This window comes from Pseudorca crassidens, chromosome 8 (assembly GCF_039906515.1).
Source record: "Pseudorca crassidens isolate mPseCra1 chromosome 8, mPseCra1.hap1, whole genome shotgun sequence".
In the NCBI taxonomy this organism is placed as follows: domain Eukaryota; kingdom Metazoa; phylum Chordata; class Mammalia; order Artiodactyla; family Delphinidae; genus Pseudorca; species Pseudorca crassidens.
The window spans coordinates 25,059,183-25,084,311 of NC_090303.1; the positions used below are offsets into that span (position 1 = coordinate 25,059,183).

At 35.4% G+C, this 25,129-nt stretch overlaps 1 protein-coding gene across 2 annotated transcripts in view; it reads left to right on the forward strand.

The window, feature by feature from the left end:
• Positions 1-272: 272 nt before the first annotated feature.
• The window catches only part of LOC137228929 (platelet glycoprotein 4-like), a 54,034-nt gene continuing 29,177 nt past the window's right edge, over positions 273-25,129 (forward strand). For both annotated transcript variants that reach the window (XM_067746072.1, XM_067746071.1), the window contains exons 1-2: positions 273-344; positions 21,418-21,626. In XM_067746072.1, coding sequence (XP_067602173.1) covers positions 21,507-21,626 — 120 coding nt within the window. In that variant the 5' untranslated portion in view covers positions 273-344; positions 21,418-21,506. The remainder of the gene's footprint in view (positions 345-21,417; positions 21,627-25,129) is intronic.

Genomic DNA, 25,129 nt, shown 5'->3' on the forward strand with positions numbered 1-25,129 from the left:
ATAAACAAAGGGAAGTACAAGAGGCACACATACACACAAACATACATGTGCGTGCACATATGTGCATATGTGAGTGCGTGTATATATATGTGTGTATATACACATATATCGTGCATATAGATAAGAACATAAAAATGATTTTTTCCCCTCTCCTTAGAGAGTTGAGTCAGCTTTGCAAACAAGTCAAGTAAAAATTAGGTCTGCCAAGATTTTTAGGAGGCCTTTGACATTTACATATTGATCTAGCCCTGCTCACATGAGAACTACCCACATATACAGAGGCGCTCTCAATTTAACCTGTCTTTTATACACAGTTCCTACCACGGCTTCTATGAAACATATGTGTAAGTTTATTTTATATCTTTGATGCAGTAGGTTTACTTTCATCCTGTGCTTTCGTTAATTAGACAACATGGCTTAAGTCTAAACTTTAATGACGTTGATATTCTACATTTTATCTTTAATGATGTCCTTGAAAATTTCTTTTAAAAGTGATATTAAAACCTCAGTTTTAATCTCTCAAACTTTCACTGGCATTGCTGTATACTGTTATGTCTTGTGCATTTAATATTCTCTTTTTAAACTATGTATGTGTATATTTATTCCTGCATGTGAAGCCCCTCCTCACTATATAAAGCAGATAGAACCTGCCTTTGGTTTACTACTTCTGTAAATGAACAAGGCACCGATTGAAAAAATAGATGTTTGTTTATGTATATATATATATACAAACACAAGCATGTGTGTTATGCATGTGCACAAATATGTGTGTGTAAATTTCCATGATTAGTTATCCCAAGGATTAAAGTGATAAGATGAATTTTACCTTATTGTTTTGCAGTGGTAACTAATGTTTTGAGGTACTTTACAGTGTATGTGTTACAGGTCTTTAGAATGAGTTTTATTTAATCTCAAAATAATTCTATTATTTGCCACATACAGAATATGTTCATTGTCATTCCTTGTTTGTTGAATTTAGATATAATTTTCTAACATAGCATTATTTAAAATTGTTATTCTGTTTATACAAATGTCTTAAAAAGAATATGGAAAGTTAGGTATTGATCAAAAACTCATTTATGTATATTTTTTTCTTTCGGGAAAGAGTATAGGCTCTTCAGTCAGTCTATCAGGGTTTTAATCCTTGTTTTGGCACATGTTAGCTGTGTGACCTCAACTAGTTGTCTAAAGAACATAGTAAGGTGATGTGGTGGGTCAACGAGATAACCTATGTGAAACACTTATTTCAACAACTGGCAGACAGTAAGCCCCCAGTACATGTTAACTCTGTTACCTTATCATCATCATAATTTATAGGTTTTGATTGCTCATACAATCTAGAATTGCAAAGCATATGACACTAAAATTCTTTTCATTTGTTAGACAGCAAAAAAAAAATGAATGAAACATTTTCGTCTACTATATAGAATCTGCATACACCTGTACATTTTAAATTTAAATCTACCATATAATGATCTTCAGCTTGAGGCTGTAGGTAGGCTCTGTAGTTATTCTCTTTGACAAGAAAGGAAATCAGGAATGTGATGACTGTGTGCTGCCCAGTTCACAAAACCTATTATTATTAAAAGAGCTGTGGTCAGGACTTGGGCTGTGTGATTCCTCTTCTAGAACTCTTATTATGCATCCATTGTCTGCTTCTCACATATGTTGTAATATTTACAATTACTCAATGTACTTTACTCTTCCTCTTTTACTTCACAAGTGATAAAGTCCATGAATGTTTATTTAGAAATACTGTTCTAAAGGATTTTTTGAAAACATACAAATGCTAGAAGAAAGTCTGTCTGTTATTTTTTATATTCTTGGAGAAAACCTTTCAAAGCATGACACAATATTTAAAAGTGAAAGTTAATGGCATAAAAATTGAAATTTTCAGTAATTTAAAAATACAATAAAAATAAAGTTTAACATAGTCAAAAAAATTTTTAAGTGTCAAATGTAAGAAGAGAGGCTATTTCATTATTAGTTAATAAGGAAAGGACAAACAAACCCACTAGAAAAAAAAAAGATGAGCAAGTATATTCTCAGAAATATTTTTAAATATACATGTCAATATACTTAATAGGTTAAAACTTCACTCAATTAAATATTTACCAATAAAATAAGCACTTGTTAAAAATTTAAATTTCAGTATAAACCAGTGTGTGTGATGTATGGAAACAGGCATTTTCACACATTGCTGTGTACATGTAGGAACAGAAATTAGATAAAACTCTTCCTACCAAAAAAATAAGTACGAATTTTTGACCCAGAAATTTCACTTTCTCTGTTTACTAGTGCCCAAGCACATAAACAAAACTATACAGACATGAATTTTTAGCATCATTTTTGTAAGATCGGAGAACTAGAAGGCACCTGATATTAAAAGAGGCAAGTCGCAGAAAGTATGATTCAGTGTATGTACTAGTCCATATACATATGTATATAAGTTTAAAATCTTAAAATTAATGGAGGGTATGAGGACACACCTGACATTGGTCACTTCTGAGGAATAGAACTGGTGGGTGAACGAGACTTCTCATTTTATACCCCTCTATAATTTTCAATATTTTTTACTTGTCCATATTACTTTAATGAATTTCCTAACATAAAAATTTGCCAATGATCACATAACAATTATTTATTCAACAAATACTGTATGTCAGGGTCTGTGCTAAGTCCTTCATATTACCACTCTCGATCTTTACAACAATGCTGAGAGGGAGCTATTTCCACTATGACTAAGAGAGGTAAGGTAGTTAGCAACAAGTCACACACTGTAGGAAGGGAAGAATTCCAAATCCCACTTAGGTCCACTCACTTCCATAGCAGATGCCCTTCACCTCAAAGCCCTGCCTATTTGTGTTACAAACTAGCAATATAATAACCTCTAATTTCTGGTCATTCTCACTCCTTTCAAAATATTATTGTGGTTGTGATAATCATATGTGTGTCCATTCATTCAACTGATTACCAGCTATGAGGCTGCTCTGTGCTCTGGGGATTCAGCAGTGCACTAAACAGATAAAACTGTCTCCCCTCCCATGAAGCCAACATTCTAGTAGATGCAGAGACAGGACCAAAAAATAGGTCAAATGTAGGTCTGATGAAGATATGTAATCTCCAGGAAGCAGCAGAGAAGGGAGAAAAGGGGCAGGGGCCCGATGGGAAGGGAAGCATTTTGTTGCCTCATAATCAGGTACCTGTCAAGTGTTGCACACAACTCGCCTTAGTTAGTTCTTATTGTGATGCTCTGATTTATTTTCCTCCATTTTTTGATTAAGAAAATAAGAATGAGTTGTTAGTTAACTCCTAATCCCCAGTCAATATAGCTAGGGCCTGGTAACATCTGATTCCAAACCCTAAGTGGTCTTTCAGAGAAAAAGAGTTCCGAAAGCACTGTGCCTAAGGTGACTTTAGCATGTGGACAATTTTAGCTTTCATTTTGTCTAGAGCTCTAGCGGATTTACATAAGGCAAGGTATACCCTCATAAAGAATATCCCTTCAAAATACTGCACATGCATAATCTTTTTAACGTGGAAACACCAACATACGTTAGAAATGGGTATATTTTTCTGCCTTACTGCTCAAGCAGAATATTTTGCTCGAAATATAAAAATACGGTTGCAGATTTTACATAGCTCTACATTTTCAGAGTCTTGTGTGCTAAGCTACTCAGGAACTGTTGTCTATGGGACTGAACACTTAACAGCTGCCTCTGAGAATGTAAATTTGATTCTCTGGTTTGCTCATGGGAGGGTGTGACATTTTCCTCTCCAGAAACAGAGGATTTGGATGGCATTAAGCTACTGATTAAATAGTGATCCAAGTAAGTCCAGTGTCAACTTAGGCATCTATTTTACATGTATTTTTTTCTGAAATATCTTTCTCTAACAGTGTTCATATTTTAATTATAATTTAACTATCCTTTCAGTACATTTAAGATATGCTGTATAAAATACCATCTGAACTCCTGTGTTAGTAGGCTATTTCTGAATTGTTACACAGGAGGGTGTGCATATTTGTGAGAATTAAGACTGAGAAGGAAATGTATCAAAGCAGTTTAACTACAAGAAAATACATATTCTTAATTAAAATATTTATTAAATTAGCCTTTATACTACCTTTTTACTAATACAACAAAGAAAAAGGTCACAGGTATAAGGGAACCATCTCCTTAAATTACCTGAAATCCCTGTAAGTTATTCTTTTTACATGAAAAGCATAAATCATAATGAGATTACACAAGCCCGTTTCTACTTTATCATAATTAAGTGATCTGACATTTGAAAAAGCCCCAATATACCTAAAGAATTTTATAACTTATTAATTGTTAAATAAGTGTGTCAGTCAAAAAACCCTGGAGAAAGAAAGCAATGCTCGAGGAAAAAGAGTGCTTTGGTACGCGGGCCTCTCACTGTTGCGGCCTCTCCCGTTGCGGAGCACAGGCTCCAGACGCGCAGGCTCAGCAGCCATGGCTCACGGGCCTAGCTGCTCCGCGGCATGTGGGATCTTCCCAGACTGGGGCACGAACCCGTGTCCCCTGCATCGGCAGGCGGACTCTCAACCACTGCGCCACCAGGGAAGCCCTAAAAATGTATTTTTAATATTGAGGGTCTTTTTTATCCTCCCCAAGTGCAAGATTTGGTTAGATTTTAAAATAATGACTTTTCTTTTAAACTAACTTATGATTATGCTTTTTTATATTAAAGGGTCATCATAAATAGAATTATTTAAATGTTATCTAACAGTTGTCTTTTTATCTGAAGAGATCTAAGAGAAATTTAATTTTTTTGGTTTTCATAGAAGGATTTTGTTGTGCTCATGAAACTTCTGTACAACTAACAGAAAATGATAGTGAAGAACTCCCAGTTAGAAAAATAGCCTATTTCCTTTTTAAAGTCTGTTTGTCACCCTTGTTGACTGACAGTCTCCAGTCATTTTCACAATTATTAGCCTCAATACCCTTTAGATTAATGCTGTATAGAAAAGTACGCTTTATTTAAATATCATGAAATGAGTTTTTCAAGCTCAATCATGCAGGAAAATGAGACTGATAATTCTCTTTAATTATTCACTTTAATTCCTCAGACCCAGTTTATCATCTGGAGTAATGACTGTGTAGTAAAACAGAGTATATTAGAGGCTACTCAGCAAGTTAGTTCCTTTTGTCTCTCTGGCATCTGATATACTTAGATAGAAAATGCCCCCCCCCCCCAAAAAAAAAAAGTGCTGCAGAGGATCTCAGATATAGGTAATGGGTCCTTACCAGAACATAAAAATAGACCCATAGGAGTCATATCAGTGGTGGGATGTGTGTGGGTTTTGTTTTTTTTAAATTCCTCTTGTACCAAACCAGTCACTGGGATCTGACGTCTTCATTTTTTTTTCTGAAAACATATTTAAACTCTCACACTTTATGTAATGAGGATTTCAGTGTAGGGTTTTTCTGCAGAATACCATTTGGTCCTACTAAGAATTGACTGTTCAGATGTTGGAGCATTTGACTGAAAAATCCTTCTTAGCCTTTTTAAAAGTGAATCATAATGGTTTTTTTTAATAAAAAGATTTCTATTTCCCAAATTAATAGGAGATGACACTACTATATAAACACTCTTAAGAAGTTATAGAACAACAACAGCAAGCAGGAATTGTTTTCTTGAAGTTATTAGGCTTTTTTAAAAAATTAGGTTTCTGTTGTTTTCCAAGTTAGTAATCTTCTTACCTTTTATGTTTAAAAAAATATTAAAACCTTGTCCACTAGTCTATGGCATTTTGCTTCTTGATGTTTAAAATCTTATGTTTATCTGTACATATTTATCAATATTTAAAACGAGGTACTATCCAGTTTGATTACTGCAGAACTTTCATTGTCTACTTAGGCTATTTATACATAATTTCTAATTTAAATTATGAATAAAAGTCAACATTAATAAAAATTAGTATAGTGGAATTAGTTCTTATAAGTGATTTGACACTCTTATGCCAACATGCTTCCTAATATGCAATTATTAACTAATTATCTTAGAGAGTTATTAGTTTAACTTTCTATCTGAATTTCACAACTTTTGGTGAAACTTTGTCTACATGGCTACATGCAATGTCTTCTTTGGATATGTTCTTTTTAAGTGAACAAAGATACTGTAGTTGCTACTGGGAATGGTAAATTATATTAATTCCAAATAAGGATTCTAGATTTAATAATTTTGTATAAATTATATAAAATTCGGTAGAATAAAAACAACTCAGAATTAATGATTTTGGCTATTTAGGAAGCTTATTACAATTATCAGTGAATTATTTTCCTGAATGATGATACCAAGTTTAGATAACAAAAATAATTCTGAAGAAATTTAAAGTTTTAATTTAATTAGTAAGTGAATTCATACATAAATGTAAATGGCATAAATTTTCTATATCTCAGTTTCTGGAATTATCAAGTTACATATCGAAAGATATTTTCTAAAATCTTTTGCATGCACTTTTCAGTCCTTTCTTTACTATGTAGTTTTAAATTAGTACAAGAAACATTGTTTTTAATATTTGTTCAAAAAATAATCCAAAAAATTTACAAAAATTGTTATGTAGATAGTCCAGTGGTTGACTGGATTTTATGAGAGAAAAAATACATAGAATTTTTTTTTTCATTTATCAGAATCATTAAGAGACTGGAAAAATAAATCCAATACATAATCATCAGATAGCAGGTTAACCTGGGAAGAATCTCAAAATTACAATTGGAAAGGTATTTGGACAGAGTATACTGAAAATTTTGAAATTTACCTTGAAAGTTATAGTTGCTACCCATATTTTTTACGAAAATATTTGGTGAAGTTTACTCAAACATATTTGAATCTTGTGGATTTTTTGGTCCTGAAGGAACTGATTCTGTAACTATTATCTGATTTAATCACAAGGTGTTTTAGTTCAAGTGGGTCTTTTAGGCCCAAGTCATAGCTGAAAATTTCAAGGAGTGCTGTTCTAAGCCAGAAGCTTCCTTTTTATTTGCATGATAGTCTTAGTTCCTGTATACATAAATAACAAATCATCTCATCAGATTTTGTGGTAACCTAAGTGTTTTTCAAATAATCATTCCTACTTGTATAAACTATATATATTTATTAGATTTTTAAAAAATAATACTTGGCCAGTATGCGATAATATTTTACTGTTATGATTTTTCAAAATAACACATCATAATAACATTTGAAATAAAAATAACATGTGCTATGATAGGAATCTTTATTCATTATCTCATTTAATTTGATCTGACATTTGCAATCTTATATGATGTATCCTATCTCCAGTTAGAGAAAATTGAGCCACAGAGAAATTATAATATTAAGACCCAGAATTGACCTAAATTACTTAACTTCAAAGCCCAGAATCATAACTCTTGAAAATTGTATAGTATCTTATTATTTACAGTAAAACTTGAGTTAGAAAAAAAACAGAGAATAGCATTTCTGTCTTGGATTCATCAAGGATGGCTCTAGATAATCCTATTTGAACCAACATGACTCTAAGAGAATAATTTCAAACTTATAGTAATCCCTGTAAATCAAGTACTGCAAAAAGTACTCTAAAAGATAGGCTTATTTCTAGAAGAATCCTTACTACAATATAACAATATAACAATAAATATAGTATTTATTGTTTTAATTTTTTAAGACTGTGACCAAAACAAGTTGTAATATTTGAGAGGCATAATTTAGTGAAGTGTATTATTTTATATTATAGATGTCTATAAATGTTTTTCTATTATATATTTTTAGCTCCACATATTCTGATACGATGGAAATGCAGAAGTAAATTAGAAGGATTATGGTAACTTCAATAAGAAAAGGTGTTGGAGATCTCCTAATCTAGTTATTTAAATATTTTCTACAGAGCCCTTGGGTTCTGTGGGGATGACTCAGAGCCCAAATGAGATGTGACTGGAAAGGGCAAGGGCCACAGTTCTTGCTAACTTTGACCAGAATAGCTGTTCTTTTAACTATCTTTATGTATTGAAATTGCATGTAAAATAAGTACTAGTCTAATGAACTTTTGTTTCCACATAATGAAACACAACCAGATTTAAGTGATTGATTTAACTAGCTTGAATGTGAATCTGCATATTACTCATGTCTGGGGAATCATGGCTTTGTAAACACACCTAGATATCGTGTAAAGTAAAAGTGTGAAAAGGAACTTAATTTTAAAAGTTAACTTTCATCATTCATATTCTACCTGTTGTTGCATTAATCATAACCAAAACTCTAAAACTGGGTTTTGTGGGTAGATACTGTATTTATCAGGTGAGGAAGACTGTGTATCAAAAGAATCACAGCATGTGTCTAGTGGAAAACAGAGGTGTGTGATCTGGCTTCCTATTCCAAGGAAAAGTGGAAGGAAGGTTTATGGATAGAATAGGAAATTTGAGATACTCACTCATGAGTACAAAAATGTCATACAGGTCCTGGCATTCATTTGTGGTACAAGTATGTACTCTTGTCATCTGAAACTGTTTTAAAGTTTTGTAGTTCACATCCCAGGAAATTTTACCTCTGGCCAAGCCTTTCCTTCGGGGGGTTTCCCAGGGAACACAGCTCTATCCACACATCTGAATAATTACAGATTCTCTAGGAAAGTTCTCTGATTTTCTGACCTATTTACTGGACATACATCTTATAGCTCAGTCTCAGTTCCTACCACCAGGTTTCCAACATAGTGGAAAGGCATAACGCTCATAAGTTCATCCTAGAAACACTCCGTAGATATGACAGCAAAAAAAGAAACAGAAAAATTCTATTTCCTCTTTCAAAGATAGCCCACATGTAGATATACTCATGAGTTCTACAAATGAGAATAATCTATGAGCTGACACAGCTAATCTCCCTATAGACTCAAGAAAGATATGCAATTAGTGGTATCTTAAAACATGCTTTCTTATTTTCTCTTCTTGACCTAAGTCCCAATAATTAGTTTTCTTTCCTGTACCTGTGATTATTCTTTGTTTTCTAAATTTAAGTACTTTAAGCAAGCAGTAAATTACTACAGATATCAATGTCTTATCTATTTTTTATGATGAAGAAATAACAATAAAAAATAAAATTTAATCTAATTAGTAGGTAAAACAGATTTTAATATGTAAGAAGCTACACTATTAAGAAAACCAAGCATGCAAGGCAAAAATTTTATATGCTCTAAATAGCTGCATTTGAGAGAAGAGTGGGGACAAACAACACTGGTTTCCAAAGATAAACATAAGTGAAAAGCTAAGTAAAACATACTGAGTAACCTGAACTTTTCTCTTATGTACTCAGTGCATGTCTTACATAATGTATTTGTCCCTCTTTTGCTTCAGGTGAATAAAACTACAGTTGACCCTTGAACAAAACAGTTTTGAACTTTGTGAGTCCACTTTTACACAGAATTTTTTTCAATAAGTACTACAGTACTACCCGATCCACAATGTGTAGTTGGTTGGATCCATGGATGCAGAATCACAGATAAGGAGGACTTACTGTATAGTTAGTTACATATGGTTCTTCCACTGTGCACAGTGTCCATGCCTGTAATCCCTCTGTGTTGTTCAAGGGTCAAATGTATTTGGAATTTTGTAGTGTGAAGCATAAGGTTAAAGCACGATTATAATAGCAATACTTAATCATGCTGACAAGACACTGCAGCATAATTAATGGACTCATGATCCCCCCTTATCCACAGGTGTTAGGGGATACCTTTTAAGACCCTCAGTGTGTGCCTGAAACCATGGATAGCAGGATAGCACCAAACCCTAAGTAGTCCCCCCTTATACATGATTTTGCTTTCTACATGTTCAGTTACCCTCAGTTGGCCTTGCTTGACCATGGGTAAGTAAAACTATAGAAAGCAAAGCTGCTGATAAAGCAGGACTACACTCATGTGAAATATCTTGCCTGTTCTTACAGGAAAACGTGGAAATTTACATCAAGGTAATGAAAGTGAGTCAGGCAGTTCAAAATTTGAAAAAGGAGGTAAAGTCAATCTTTTTCTGTTGAAAATATCAGTACACGTATGCAGGAATGTTAGAGTAACTCTTGTATCTTTGCTTATGCATCATCCAGACAGTGTTAGACTAAGAACTGTCTAACCATGCAATTCAACACAATAAATTATTGACACTTCTGTTTTCTGATGAGCTTGACTCAACAGCAGTGGGCTGTGCAAACTATCTCACTTCAGTTTTAAGTTCAAAGCAGACAGAGCCTAGGCAGTACCCAGGTCTGCCCATAACTTGACACCTTTGGACTCAGGGTGCTTGAAAGTCATAATAATGAGTTTTAAGGTTTAGAGAGTAAAGCACTGAAGAATATCTTGTCCCCTGGGTTTTCTAATGTACTTTCTTGGGACTCTTTGCCCTTTGGGACCCTTCCCTGTAGTCCATGGGGCTGCCTGAATAAAGGAGAATGATTCTGGGAAAGGTCAGGTAAATTCTAAAATTAGTGATGGCACAGAATCTGAAAAATGGCAGATATACACACATATATCCATTTTAGAAACAGTAGTTCTGTAAATTTTAGAACAATTTGGTACGGTCTCCCAAGACTGAACTAGGAAGAAATAGAAAACATGAACAGACCAAGCACTGAAATTGAAACTGTAATTTTAAAACTCCCAACAAACAAAAGTCCAGGACCTGATGGCTTCACAGGCAAATTCTATCAAACATTTAGAGAAGAGCTAACATCTATCCTTCTGAAACTATTCCAAAAAATTGCAGAGTAAGGAAAACTCTCAAACTCATTCTGTGAGGCCACCATGACCTTGATACCAAAACCAGACAAAGCTACCACAAAAAAAGAAAATTACAGGCCAATATCACTGATGAACATAGATGCAAAAATCCTCAACAAAATACTAGCAATACGAATCCAACAATACATTAAGCGAATTATACACCATGATCAAGTGGGATATACCCCAGGGATGCAAGGATTTTTCAATATCCACAAATCAATTGGTGTGATATACCACATCAACAAATTTAAGAATAAAAACCATATGATCATCTCAATAGATGCAGAAAAAGCTTTTGACAAAATTCAGCACTCATTTATGATAAAAACTCTCCAGAAAGAGGGCACAGAGGGAAACTACCTCAACATAATAAAAGCCATATATGACAAACCCACAGTGAACGTCATAATGGTGAAAAGCTGAAAGCATTTCCTCTACGATCAGGAGCAAGACAAGGATGTCCACTCTTGCCACTTTTATTCAACATAGTTTTGGAAGTCCTAGCTACGGCAATCAGAAAAGAAAAAGAAATAAAATGAATCCAAATTGGAAAAGAAGTTAAACTGTCACTGTTTGCAGGTGACATGGTACTATACATAGAAAATCCTAAAGATGCTACCAGAAAACTACTAAGCTCATCAATGAATTTGGTAAAGTTGCAGGTTACGAAATTAATACTCAAAAATCTGTTGCATTTCTATACATTAACAATGAAAGATCAGAAAGAGAAATTCAAGAAATAATCCCACCTACCATCGCATCAAAAAGAATAAAATAGCTATGAATAAACCTACCTAAGGAGACAAAAGACCTGTACTCAGAAAACTATAAGGTGCTGATGAAAGAAATCAAAGATGACACAAACGGATGGAAACATATACCATGTTCCTGGATTGGATGAATCAATATTGTCAAAATGACTATACTACCCATGGCAATCTACAGATTCAGTGGAATCCCTATCAAATTATCAATGCCATTTTTCACAGAACCAGCACAAAAAAAATGTTAAAATTTGTATGGAGAAACAAAAGACCCTAAATAGCCATGGCAATCTTGAGAAAGAAAAAAGGAGCTGGAGGAATCAGGCTCCCTGGCTTCAGACTATACTACAAAGGTATAGTTATCAAAACAGTATGGTACTGGCACAAAAATAGAAATATAGATCAATGGAACAGGATTGAAAGTCCAGAGATAAACTCACACACCTATGCTCAATTAATCTATGACAAAGGAGGCAAGACTGTACAACGGAGAAAAGACAGTCTCTTCAATAAATGGTGCTGGAAAACTGGACAGCTACATGTAGAAAAATAAAATTAGATCATTCTTTAACACGGTATAAAAAAAATAAGTTCAAAATGGATTAAAGACCTAAATGTGAGATTGAACACTATAAAACTCCTAGAGGAAAACACAGGCAGAACACTCTCTGACATAAATTGCAGCAATATCTTTTTCAATCCATCTCCCACAGTAATGGAAATAAGAACAAAAATAAACAAATGGTACCTAGTTAAAATCAAAAGCTTTTGCACAGCAAAGGAAACCATAAACAAAATGAATAGAACAATTTTTATTCCACCTGTCAGACTTGCAAAGGACATTGATATTGAATAATTTTTAGTGGTGCTTATACAGAAAATAAAATATCTTTCCAAAAGAGATGACTTTATCTTTGAGTTATATTTTTTTTGTTATGTAAACAAAACTGGAATTTGACCCTGGGGATTTTCTGTCCCAACTTTTTAATGAGTTGGAACCATAGGTTTCTACAGAGATTCTCCTTTAGTTTCCTAAAGATGGGACAGGATAGTGTTAGCTGGGAGGTGGGAGATCAAGTTAGGAATTGGGGTCAGGGTTCCCACCACTGTTGTAATCATAGTCACTCTGCCTGGTCTTCCATGTAAGAAACTGAGTGAAAAACTGGTTCAGCTGCTTAAAATAAAAACTGCTTAAATTAAAAAATGCAGACCTCATCTTAGCATCTTATTTTATACATGAGGAAATTGAGGAAAAGAGTGATTAAGGGGCTTGCCCATGGTCACCTGGCAAGAGAGTGGCAAGACTTTGGTTTAATCTCCAGTCTACCAGACTCAATTACACCAGGTTGGATCCCTGTATTCTGATAACCTGCAGGTGAGAATTGGGGAATGGTCTATGACAGCGGTCCCCAACCTTTTGGCACCAGGGACCAGTTTCATGGAAGACAATTCTTCCATGGGTCGGGGAGTGGGGATGGTTTTGGGATGATTCAAGGGCATTACATTTATTGTGCACTTTATTTCTATTATTACATTGTAATATATAATGAAATAATTATACAACTAACCATAATGCAGAATCAGTGGGAGCCCTGAGCTTGTTTTCACTTGCCACTCACTGAGAGGGTTTTGATATGAGTCTGCAAGCAATTGATTTATTATGGTCTCTCTGCAGTCAAACCTCTCTGCCAATGACAATCTGTATTTGCAGCCACTCCCTAGTGCTAGCATCACTGCCGCAGCTTCACCTCAGATCACCAGGCATTAGATTCTCATAAGGAGCACGCAATCTAGATCCCTTGCATGTGCAGTTCATGAACAGTAGGGTTCGTGCTCCTATGAGAATCTAATGCCGCCACTGACCTGACAGGAGGTGGAGCTCAGGCAGTAATGCGAGCGATAGGGAGCGGCTATAAATACAGATGAAGCTTTGCTTGCTTACCCGCCACTCACCTCTTGCTGTGAAGCCCAGTTCATAAGAGGCCATGGACCAGTACTTGTCCATGGCCTGGCGGTTGGGGACCTCTGGCCTATGAAATGGGCAGTCAGTAAAATATTACTTAATCAGCTCACCTGAATAAGATCACTTGTATATACTACAGAACACCTGGATGATAGTTTCTACTTAGCAATTAAAATGATCGTTTAACAGATGATGTTTCACAAAATTTTTAAGGGGCTGTGCAATTATCCTTTGCATAGGAGATCCTACTTGAGACTATCTAGTCATTACTATCAGGTTTAAATAACTTGTTCCATTGCATTATGACAACCTTGGTCAAAGCCATAGGAGGTAGTATGTTATTTTTCACCCTCCATCCCCAAGCAATTAATAAAAATCCTATCCTACTTGCTCAGGGACATATAAAATTCCATAGGAAAAGTAAATCACTTGTTTAGGCTTCTGATTTCTCCAATATAAACATTTTGTTTACATTGGAAAATCATGTGACACTAATGACTATACAAGTTACCTCGCCACCAAGACCTCAGTGTGAATCAGTTTGTTCATCCTGATTTACAGTGGAAGTATCCTAGGTATTAGGCATAGGTAAAGGGAAATCCTAAAGGATATAAAACAAATAAACTGCCATGAAAGGAGGAACCAAGATGGCAGAGTAGAAGGACAGGCTCTCACTCCCTCCTGCGAGAACACCAGAATCACGACTAGCTTCTGGACAATCATCAACAGGAAGACACTGGAACTCACCAAAAAAGATACCCAACATCCAAAGACAAAGGAGAAGCCACAATGAGATGGTAGGAGGGGTGCAATCAAACTAAAATCAAATACCTCAACTGCTAGGTGGGTGGCTCACAGACTGGAGAACACTTATATCACAGAACTCCACTCACTGAAGTGAAAGTTCTGAGCCCCACGTCAGGCTCCCCAACCTGGGGGTCCAGCAACGGGAGGAGGAATTCCTAGCGAATCAGACTTTGAGGCGTACTGGGAGTTGATTGCAGGACTTTGACAGGACTGGGGGAAACAAAGACTCCACTCTTAGAGGGCACACACAAAGTAGTGTGCGCATCGGGACCCACGGTAAGGAGCAGTGACCCCAGGGGAGACTGAACCAGACCTACCTGATAGTGTTGTAGGGTCTCCTGCAGAGGCAGGGTGTGGCTGTGGCTCACCGTGGGGACAAGGACACTGGCAGTAGAAGTTCTGGGAAGTACTCCGTGGTGTAAGCATTCCCAGAGTCTGTCATTAGAGGCAACAAAGAGCCCAGGTAGGCTACAGTGTTGGGTTGCCTCTGGCCAAGAAACCAACAGGGAAGGAACCCAGCCCCATCCATCAACAGTCAAGTGGATTAAAGTTTAACTGAGCTCTGCCCACCAGAGAAACAGTCAGCTCTACCCACCACCAGTCCCTCCAATCAGGAAACTTACACAAACCTCTTAGATAGACTCATCCACCAGAGGGCAGACAGCAGAAGCAAGAAGAACTATAATCCTGCAGCCTCTGGAACAAAAACCACATTCACAGAGACACAGACAATATGAAAAGGCAGAGGGCTATGTACCAGATGAAGGAACAAGGTAAAAGCCCAGAAAAACAACAAAATGAAGTGGAGATAGGCAACCTTCCAGAAAAAGAATTCAGAATAATGATAGTGAAGACGATCCAGGACCTCGGAAAAAGAATGGAGGCAAAGATTGAGAAGATGCAAAGAATGTTTAACAAAGACCTAGAAGAATTAAAGAACAAACAAACAGAGATGTAGAATACAATAACTGAAATGAAAACTATACTAGAAGAAATCAATAGCAGAATACCTGAGGCAGAAGAACGGATAAGTGACCTGGAAGACAGAATGGTGGAACTCACTGCTGCAGAACAGAATAAAGGAAAAAGCATGAAAAGAAATGAAGACAGCCTAAGAAACCTCTGGGACAACACTAAAAGCAACAACATTCTCATTATAGCGGTCCCAGAAGGAGAAGAGACAGAGAAAGGACCAGAGAAAATATTTGAAGAGATTATAGTTAAAAGCTTCCCTAACATGGGAAAGGAAATAGCCACCCAATTCCAGGAAGTGCAGCGAGGGCCATACAGGATAAACCCAAGTAGAAACATGCTGAGACACATAGTAATCAAATTGGCAAAAGTTAAAGACAAAGAAAAATTATTGAAAGCAGCAAGGGAAAAATGACAAATAACATTCAAGGGAACTCTCATAAGGTTAACAGCTGATTTGTCAGCAGAAACGCTACAAGCCAGAAGGGAGTGGCATGATACACTTAAAGTGATGAAAGGGAAGAACTACAACCAAGAGTACTCTATCCAGCAAGGATCTCATTCAGATTGGATGGAGAAACCAAAAGCTTTACAGACAAGCAAAACCTAAGAGAATTCAGCACCACAAAACCAGCTCTACAACAAATGCTAAAGAAATTTCTCTAAGTGGGAAACACAAGAGAAGAAAAGGACCTACAAAAACAAACCCAAAACAATTAAGAAAATGGTCATAGGAACATACATATCAATAATTACCTTAAACGTGAACGGATTAAATGCTCCAACCAAAAGACACAGGCTTACTGAATGGATACAAAAACAAGACGCATATATATGCTGGCTACAAGAGGCCCACTTCAGACCTAGGGATACATACAGAGTGAAAGTGAGGGGATGGAAAAAGATATTCCATGCAAATGGAAATCAAAAGAAAGCTGGAGTAGCTATACTCATATTAGATAAAATAGACTTTAAAATAAAGAATGTTACAAGAGATAAGGAAGGACACTACATAATGATCAAGGGATCAATCCAAGAAGAAGATATAACAATTATAAATACATACACACCCAACATAGGAGCACCTCAATACATAAGGCAACTGCTAACAGCTATAAAAGAGGAAATAGACAGTAACACAATAATAGTGGAGGACTTTAACACCCTTACACCAATGGACAGATCATTCAAAATGAAAATAAATAAGGAAACAGAAGCTTTAAATGACACAACAGACCAGATAGATTTAATTGATATTTATAGGACATTGCATCCAAAAACAACAGATTACACTTCCTTCTCAAGTGCGCACAGAATGTTCTCCAGGATAGATCACATCTTGGGTCACAAATCAAGTCTCAGTTAATTTAAGAAAACGGAAATCACATCAAGCATCTTTTCTGACCACAATGCTATGGGATTAGAAATCAATTACAGGGAAAAACACATAAAAAACACAAACAAATGGAGGCTAAACAATACGTTACTAAATAACCAAGAGATCACTGAAGAAATCAAAGAGGAAATAAAAAAATACTTAGAGACAAATGACAATTAAAACACGATGATTCAAAACCGATAGGATGCAAAAAAGCAGTTCTAAGAGGGAAGTTTATAGCTATACAAGCCTATCTCAAGAAACAAGAAATATCTGAAATAAAAAATCTAACCTTACACCTAAAGGAACTAGAGAAAGAAGAACAAACAAAACCCAAAGTTAGCAGAAGGAAAGAAATCATAACGATCAAGCAGAAATAAATGAAATAGAAACAAAGAAAACAAGAGCAAAGATCAATAAAACTAAAAGCTGGTTCTTTGAGAAGATAAACAAAATTGATAAACCATTAGCCAGATCATCAAGAAAAAGAGGGAGAGGACTCAAATCAATAAAATTTGAAATGAAAAAGGAGAAGTTACAACAGACACCACAGAAATACAAAGCATCCTAAGAGACTGCTACAAGCAATTCTATGCCAATAAAATGGACAACCTGGAAGAAATGGACAAATTCTTAGAAAGGCATAACCTTCCAAGACTGAACCAGGAAGAAATAGAAAACATGAACAGACCAATCACAAGTAATGAAATTGAAACCATGATTAAAAATCTTCCAGCAAACAAAAATGCAGAACCAGATGGCTTCACAGGTGAATTCTATCAAACATTTAGAGAAGAGCTAACACCCATCCTTCTCAAACTCTTCCAAAAAAGTGTGTATGAAGGAACACTCCCAACCTCATTCTAAGAGGCCACCATCACCCTGATTCCAAAACCAGACAAAGATACTACAAAAAAAGAAAATTACAGACCAGTATCACTGATGAATATAGATGCAAAAATCCTCAACAAAATACTAGCAAACAGAATGCAACAACACATTAAAAGGATCATACACCATGATCAAGTGGGATTTATCCCAGGGATGCAAGAATTCTTCAATATATGCAAATCAATCAATCTGATATACCACATTAACAAACTGAAGAATGAAAACCATATGGTCATCTCAATAGATGCAGAAAAACCTTTTGACAGAATTCAACACCCATTTATGATAAAAACTCTCCAGAAAGTGGGCATAAAGGGAGCCTACCTCAACATAATAAAAGCCATATATGACAAACCCACAGCAAACATCATTCTCAGTGGTGAAAAACTGAAAGCATTTCCTCTAAGATCAGGAACAAGACAAGGATATCCACTCTCACCACTATTATTCAACATAGTCTTGGAAGTCCTAGCCACGGCAATCAGAGGAGAAAAAGAAATAAAAGGAATACAAATTGCAAAAGAAGAAGTAAGACTGTCTCTGTTTGCAGACGACATGATGCTATACATAGAGAATCCTATAAATGCCACCAGAAAACTACTAGAGCTAATCAATAAATTTGGTAAAGTTGCAGGATACAAAATTAATGCACAGAAATCCCTTGCATTCCTATACACTAATGTTGAAAAATCTGAAAGAGAAATTAAGGAAACACTCCCATTTACCATTGCAAAAAAAAGAATAAAATACCTAGGAATAAACCTACCTAGGGAGACAAAAGACCTGAATGCAGAAAACTATAAGACACTGATGAAAGAAATTAAATATGATACCAACAAGTGGAAAGATATACCATGTTCTTGGATTGGAAGATTCAATATTGTGAAAATGACTATACTACCCAAAGCCATCTACAGATTCAATGCAATCCCTATCAAATTACCAATGGCATTTTTTTACGGAACTAGAACAAATAATCTTAAAATTTGTATGGAGACACAAAAGACCCCCAATAGCCAAAGCAGTCCTGAGGGAAATAAACGGCGCTGGAGGAATCAGACTCCCTGACTTCAGACTATACTACAAAGCAACAGTAATCAAGACAGTATGGTACTGGCACAAAAACAGAAACATTGATCAATGGAGCAAGATAGAAAGCCCAGAGATAAACCCATGCACCTATGGTCAACTAATCTATGACAAAGGAGGCAAAGATATACAATGGAGAAAAGACAGTCTCTTCAATAAGTGGTGCTGGGAAAACTGGACAGGTACATGTAAAAGAATGAAATTAGAACACTCCCTAACACCATACACAAAAATAAACTCAAAATGAATTAGAGACCTAAATGTAAGAGCAGACACTATAAATCTCTTAGAGGAAAACATAGGAAGAACACTCTTTGACATAAATCACAGCAAGATCTTTTTGATCCACCTCCTAGAGTACTGGAAATAAAGACAAAAATAAACAAATGGGACCTAATGAAACTTCAAAGTTTTTGCACAGCAAAGTAAACCATAAACAAGATGAAAAGACAACCCTCAGAATGGCAGAAAATATTTGCAAATGAATCAACAGACAAAGGATTAATCTCCAAAATATATAAACAGGTCATGCAGCTCAATATTAAAGAAACAAACAACCCAATCCAAAAATGGGCAGAAGACATTTAAATAGACATTTCTCCAAAGAAGACATACAGATGGCCAAGAAGCACATGAAAAGCTGCTCAACCAAACTAATAATTAGAGAAATGCAAATCAAAACAACAATGAGGTATCACCTCACACCAGTTAGAATGGGCATCAGCAGAAAATCTACAAACAACAAATGCTGGAGAGGGTGTGGAGAAAAGGGAACCCTCTTGCACGGTTGGTGGGAATATAAATTTATACAGCCACTGTGGAGAACAGTATGGAGGTTCTTTAAAAAACTAAAAATAGATTTACCATATGATCCAGCAATCCCACTACTGGGTATATTCCAGAGAAAACCATAATTCAAAAAGACACATGCACCCCAATGCTCATTGCAGCACTGTTTACAATAGCCAAGTCATGGAAGCAACCTAAATGCCCATTGACAGATGAATGGTAAAGAAGTTGTGGTACATATATACAATGGATTATTACTCAGCCATAATAAGGAACAAAATTGAGTCATTTGTTGAGACGTGGATGTATCTAGAGACTGTCATACAGAATGAAGTATGTCAGAAGAAGAAAAACAAATATCGTATATTAATGCATGTATGTGGAACCTAGAAAAATGGTATAGATGAACTGGTTTTCAGGGCAGAAGTTGAGACACAGATGTAGAGAACAAACGTATGGACACCAAGGGAGGAAAGCCGCAGTGGGGTGGGGATGGTGGTGTGCTGAATTGGGTGATTGGGATTGACATGTATACACTGATGTGTATAAAATTGATGACTAATAAGAACCTGGTGTATAAAAAAAAATGCCATGAAAAATGGTTATAATTTTGTTATACATTTGGGGGGAAACCTAACTTTCCTTATTTTCTTAAAGAATTAATTAATATAAGTTTTATTATTATAGTCACGAGGATGACAAAAATATTGGTTGTGTGTCTTTTCTGTCTATAGCCTCCATTCTGTTGGCATTTTTGTTTTCCTTTGCCAGGGGCATTTTGAAGCAGGGAATAATTTTTTATAAGTACAAAGCACATTCCATTTATCAATGTCAGGTCAACCCCATTTTAAAAAATGCTGCTGCAAACAAAATATCTCAAATGAACAGGTTTTTGAACACTAGAATAGCAAATTCTTACTAACTTTGTTACAGAAGGATCTACCAATTCCACTAAGAGTTTTCTTTCAATCTTTATGAAAGGAGCATATATTATATGAAGATACCAAAGATAAGACTGACTAGGTGAAATACATACTGACACAATCTACATATTTTAACAGAATTGGCATGAGTCAGCTGTCCATGACAAAATGAATATTGCATTTGAATATGTTAAAAAATTCATTTGAGACTAGTAAGAAACCAATGCTGTGACAGAAACTAGGTATCCTCTACCTTACATATTTTCTTCAAATCTTTTTTACCTCACAACTATCTAAAAGCCAGTTACTAAAAATTAAATTGAAAATACTCTTCTTTAAAATATTTCAATGTTTTCAACACTGTGCATAAGAAAGAATTCAGGCATGAACTCAATATTCCTGACAGTGGAATTTTCTTTTAATGGTGCTTATAATTTTGATGATATTAGAGACTATTCTAGTATTATTTTCCCAACTTACCCATGCTTTTCTGTTTTAACAGATAGCTTATAAATGATTAGAAAAAATGATTTCTTCACAGACTCATCAGATCATTTCCTATAAAATCCCTATCTTTCTATTTGTGAAAAAGGAATAGTAAAGAAAACATCTGTCACTGTACTTGCTTAGGATTTGGATGGAAAAGACATCAGTCCACCCACATTCAGTTTGCAGGAGAACTCCAGGTAGGGTGCAGACAGATGGTTGTGTTTGAGTGGAGAAGTCAGATAGAGGATAAAGATGCCCGTAAGTGTCCCAAGCTGATGGAAGGTAGGCAGGGTGTGAGAGTACAGTAAGCATATTCTCCTTAGTTAATATTTCAGTGTGTTAATCATCCATAGAAAGAAAATTTAAGAGGAGAAATTTAAAGAAATGCTCTATGTGACAATATGTATTACTTCTACCACTGGTAGGTAGTTCAAATTAAGAAAGGACAAAACCTAGAAAGTTTGTATATTAAAAAAAGCATCTGTTTATTTATAACTGGCAAAATGATCTGTTTCAGTTGCATGTTTACTTTGATCTTTTTCTACTGGTATTTAAGTTTCTGCTTTATGATCTCCTTCCAATGATAGAAACAGACCTCCTGGAAACCACGTTCATCAGACCTGGGAGTTTGAAAGAAGCAGGCGCTGAACCTTAGTTTTTTCCCAGAACAAGCAAAATGGGCTGCGATCGAAACTGTGGGCTCATCGCTGGTGCTGTCACTGGTGCACTCATGGCTGTGTTTGGAGGTATTCTAATGCCAGTTGGAGACTTACTTATTGAGAAGACAGTTAAAAAGGTACAAGTATTATCAAGACTGTTTCTTGTCATCCTGATTCATTCTATCTTCCATCCCTTTTTGGCTTAGGGTGCCTGTTTTATATTTCATTGTAACTGGCAATTCTGTGTCTTCGAGACAAAGGTGATAATGAACAATTGAAACTCTACATGATAGAGAAATGGTCAAAGCATGATGTATATTCTATATGAATGCACTGTCATCTTAAGTCTAAATATCCAAATTTTGATAAAAAACTATATTAGGTATGCATATTAAAAGAAATAATTGCTTTTAATTATGTCCAAGAGTATGTTGATATGCTTTTTTTGCATAAATATATACCATTTTTTATTGAAAGAAATATTCTTTAAATTTATTGGCACACAGTTGTTCACAGCAGTCTCATGATTTTTTGCATTTCTCTGGTGTTGGTTGTAACTTCTTTTTCATTTCTGATTTTATTGGTTTGGGCCATTTCTCTTTTTTTTCTGATGAGTCTGGCTAAAGGTTTATCAATTTTATTTATCTTTTCCAAGAACTAGTTTTTAGTTTTGTTGATGTTTATTTTTTGTATCTATTTCATTTATTTCTACTCTTATCTTTATGATCTCTTTCCTTCTACTAACTTTGGATTTCTTTTTGTTCTTCTTTCTCTAGTTCCTTTAGGTGTGAGGTTAGGTTGTTTAACTGAGATTTTTCTTGTTTCCTGAGGTAAACTTGTATAGCTATAAATTACCCTGTTAGAACTACTTTTGCTGCATCCCATAGGTTTTGGATCATCATGTTTTCATTTTCATTTGTCTCTAGGTAATTTTTGATTTCCTCTTTGATTTCTTCAGAGATCCATTGGCTGTTTAGAAGTACGTTATATAGCCTCCACGTGTTTTCTTTTTCCAGCTTTTTTTTCGTGTCGTTTAAGACTCCCTTTTAATAAGATTATTGCACAGTCTGCACATAATAAAAGGCACTCTGGTCTAGTGTGGTGGAGTACATATAACTGATGGGTGATGGGATACAATGGAATAAAAGGACTAAATAGGGAGAGGAGTGAAAGTTGCAAACTGTAAGATAACCAGTTGAGTTATTGAAGGAGATGTATTCCTTAGAAGAATAAAAAACAGAGGTTTTAGAAGTGATTTGATATGAACATCAGATGTATTTCAAAGGTCAGTGCTCAGAGAGATTTGATCATTACTATAGAGATTACAGATAAAACTAAGCAATAGGTTCATTTTCTAGAGAGTCTGAATGTAGAGACAAAAAGACAGAGAAACTGGCCAACAGTAGGAGTCACATCTCTGAATTATGTGTAAACCCAGTGAGCCAAGTGTCTTACCCCTACCTCAAGAGCACTTAAGCTAATGCTGTTATTTCACAAATATATACAAGTTTTAGTACTGGTCAGTTTTTGTTTACCATTGAAATCATTGCAGATTACTTGCTTCATTTAATGGACTACTACCAAATTGGGAACGTTATTACCTGCATACAAACACTATTTAAAAAAAAAAAGAAGAATTAAAGTGCTTAATTTTAACAGATGAGAAAATCATCTCATGATGTTATCTAATTTTTAAAGTATAGATTTGGTACTCTACGATACCTTTCAATTCTAAAAGATGGTCCCCAGACTCCAGCATTTGAAATGGCCTAAAATATTCCATACAGTTTACTTCATATATATATATATATATATATATATATATATATATATATATATTCATATTTCTTTACTGTTTATTTCCAAGGGATTTTTTTTTTCTTTTTGCGGCACACGGGCCTCTCACCGCTGTGGCCTCTCCCGCCGCGGAGCACAGGCTCCGGACGCGCAGGCCCAGCGGCCACGGCTCATGGGCCCAGCTGCTCCGTGGCATGTGGGATCCTCCCGGACCGGGCCACGAACCCGCATCCCCTGCATCGGCAGGCGGACTCCCAACCACTGCGCCCCACCAGGGAAGCCCCAGGGATGTTTTTTAAGGACTTCATGATTTTTATGCGTTATAGCTGAAAACTATTTTTTTTTTTTTTTTTACCAGTAATTTAGACTATGATTCCTGGTAGATTTGTCTGGGCCAGCAGGTTTATGCAATCTTGCTAGACAGACTAAAAGTCAATGGCATGAGCTGCCATGTATGTGGAGAGTAGAAACTACCAAAGGACTTCAGAAAAAGGACAAAGTTTTGCCACTATTTACAAAGGATAATTTGTCACCTTGACATTCTTCATATCACTTGATAAATGCTTAGTGAATACTGTATAACATAGGTAATTTAAAATAAATTTTAATTTAATTTCCCTATGATATTAACTGCAGAACACCAAGAAGCAAATTAAAGATTTCTTTCTCTCAGCCTGTACACACATGCATGTGCATAATGCATACACATATTAGAAAAATTTTTGGACGTGGAAACTGCTTGTAATTGGTCCCAAATAGAACAGATTTTGGTAGTGAGTGGAGAAGATGAAAACTATTTTCAGTATGTTTCTGCTTTTTAAGGAAGTTTTGATTTCACTGGATGGAGAATAAATATATAAATAATTAAATAGCAGAAAAGGAAGTGCTACAGGATTTTACATGTTATTGCCACATAACTGGTTTAGACAGTAATGCTAAGAGCAAAGTAGTTAAAGCAAGATGGGAAGCAAGTGAGATGAGAGTTCTCCTTCTAAGGGGTGGATAGGATTTGTATAACAGTAGCCAACATTTATTGAATGCCTGCTATGTGCTAACACTGTTCTAAATGCTCACATTTAATAAATCCTATAACAACCCATGAGGATAAATATTTAATTACACCATGTTCTACTTATTTTGACTTTGAAAAATACTAATTTCGTATAGTTCAACTTAATATTATTATTACCCCATTTTACAGATAAGGAAACTGAGGTACAAAAAAATTAAATAACCTGCCCAAGTTTAAATGGTTAGCACATGACCAAACTGGGGATCAAACTCATAGCATCTTGTTTCATTGTTAACCACTTCACTCTAGGCTTTGAGTAAAGAAGCCAATGGACTTGGTCAGGCTGGAAGTAGGGTAAGGAAATCAACTCATAGATTAAAATATGCTACACATGATACTGTCTCCTGTACACTATAAGAGCCTTGAGAAATGGGACAATATATTTTTGACATATGTGCTCTACATACTTCACGCATAGGAAGATATCAAGGACATTTTAATAGTTATACTGAAGTTGCCAGTCATGTGGATGAGTACTGTTTTCCTGTAACAGCAATAATCAAATGACCATGTGACTAGATAAAAACTATTACTCTTCCCAACGTCTGCTTTCAAATTAGCAAATGTAGCAAAATAGAAGTTTCAAGGTAAACAAAATGTAGCAAATGTAGAAGTTTCAAGGTAAATGTCTTTCAACTCAGCTGGAGACCAAGCCATGTGAGAGTCATCAGGCTGGAATCCAGTCATTACTAGGGCTGAATCAGCCAAGTTCGAGGAGCTTAAATTATATTACTTTTTCTATACACATAATTAACACCTTTGTACTTCAAA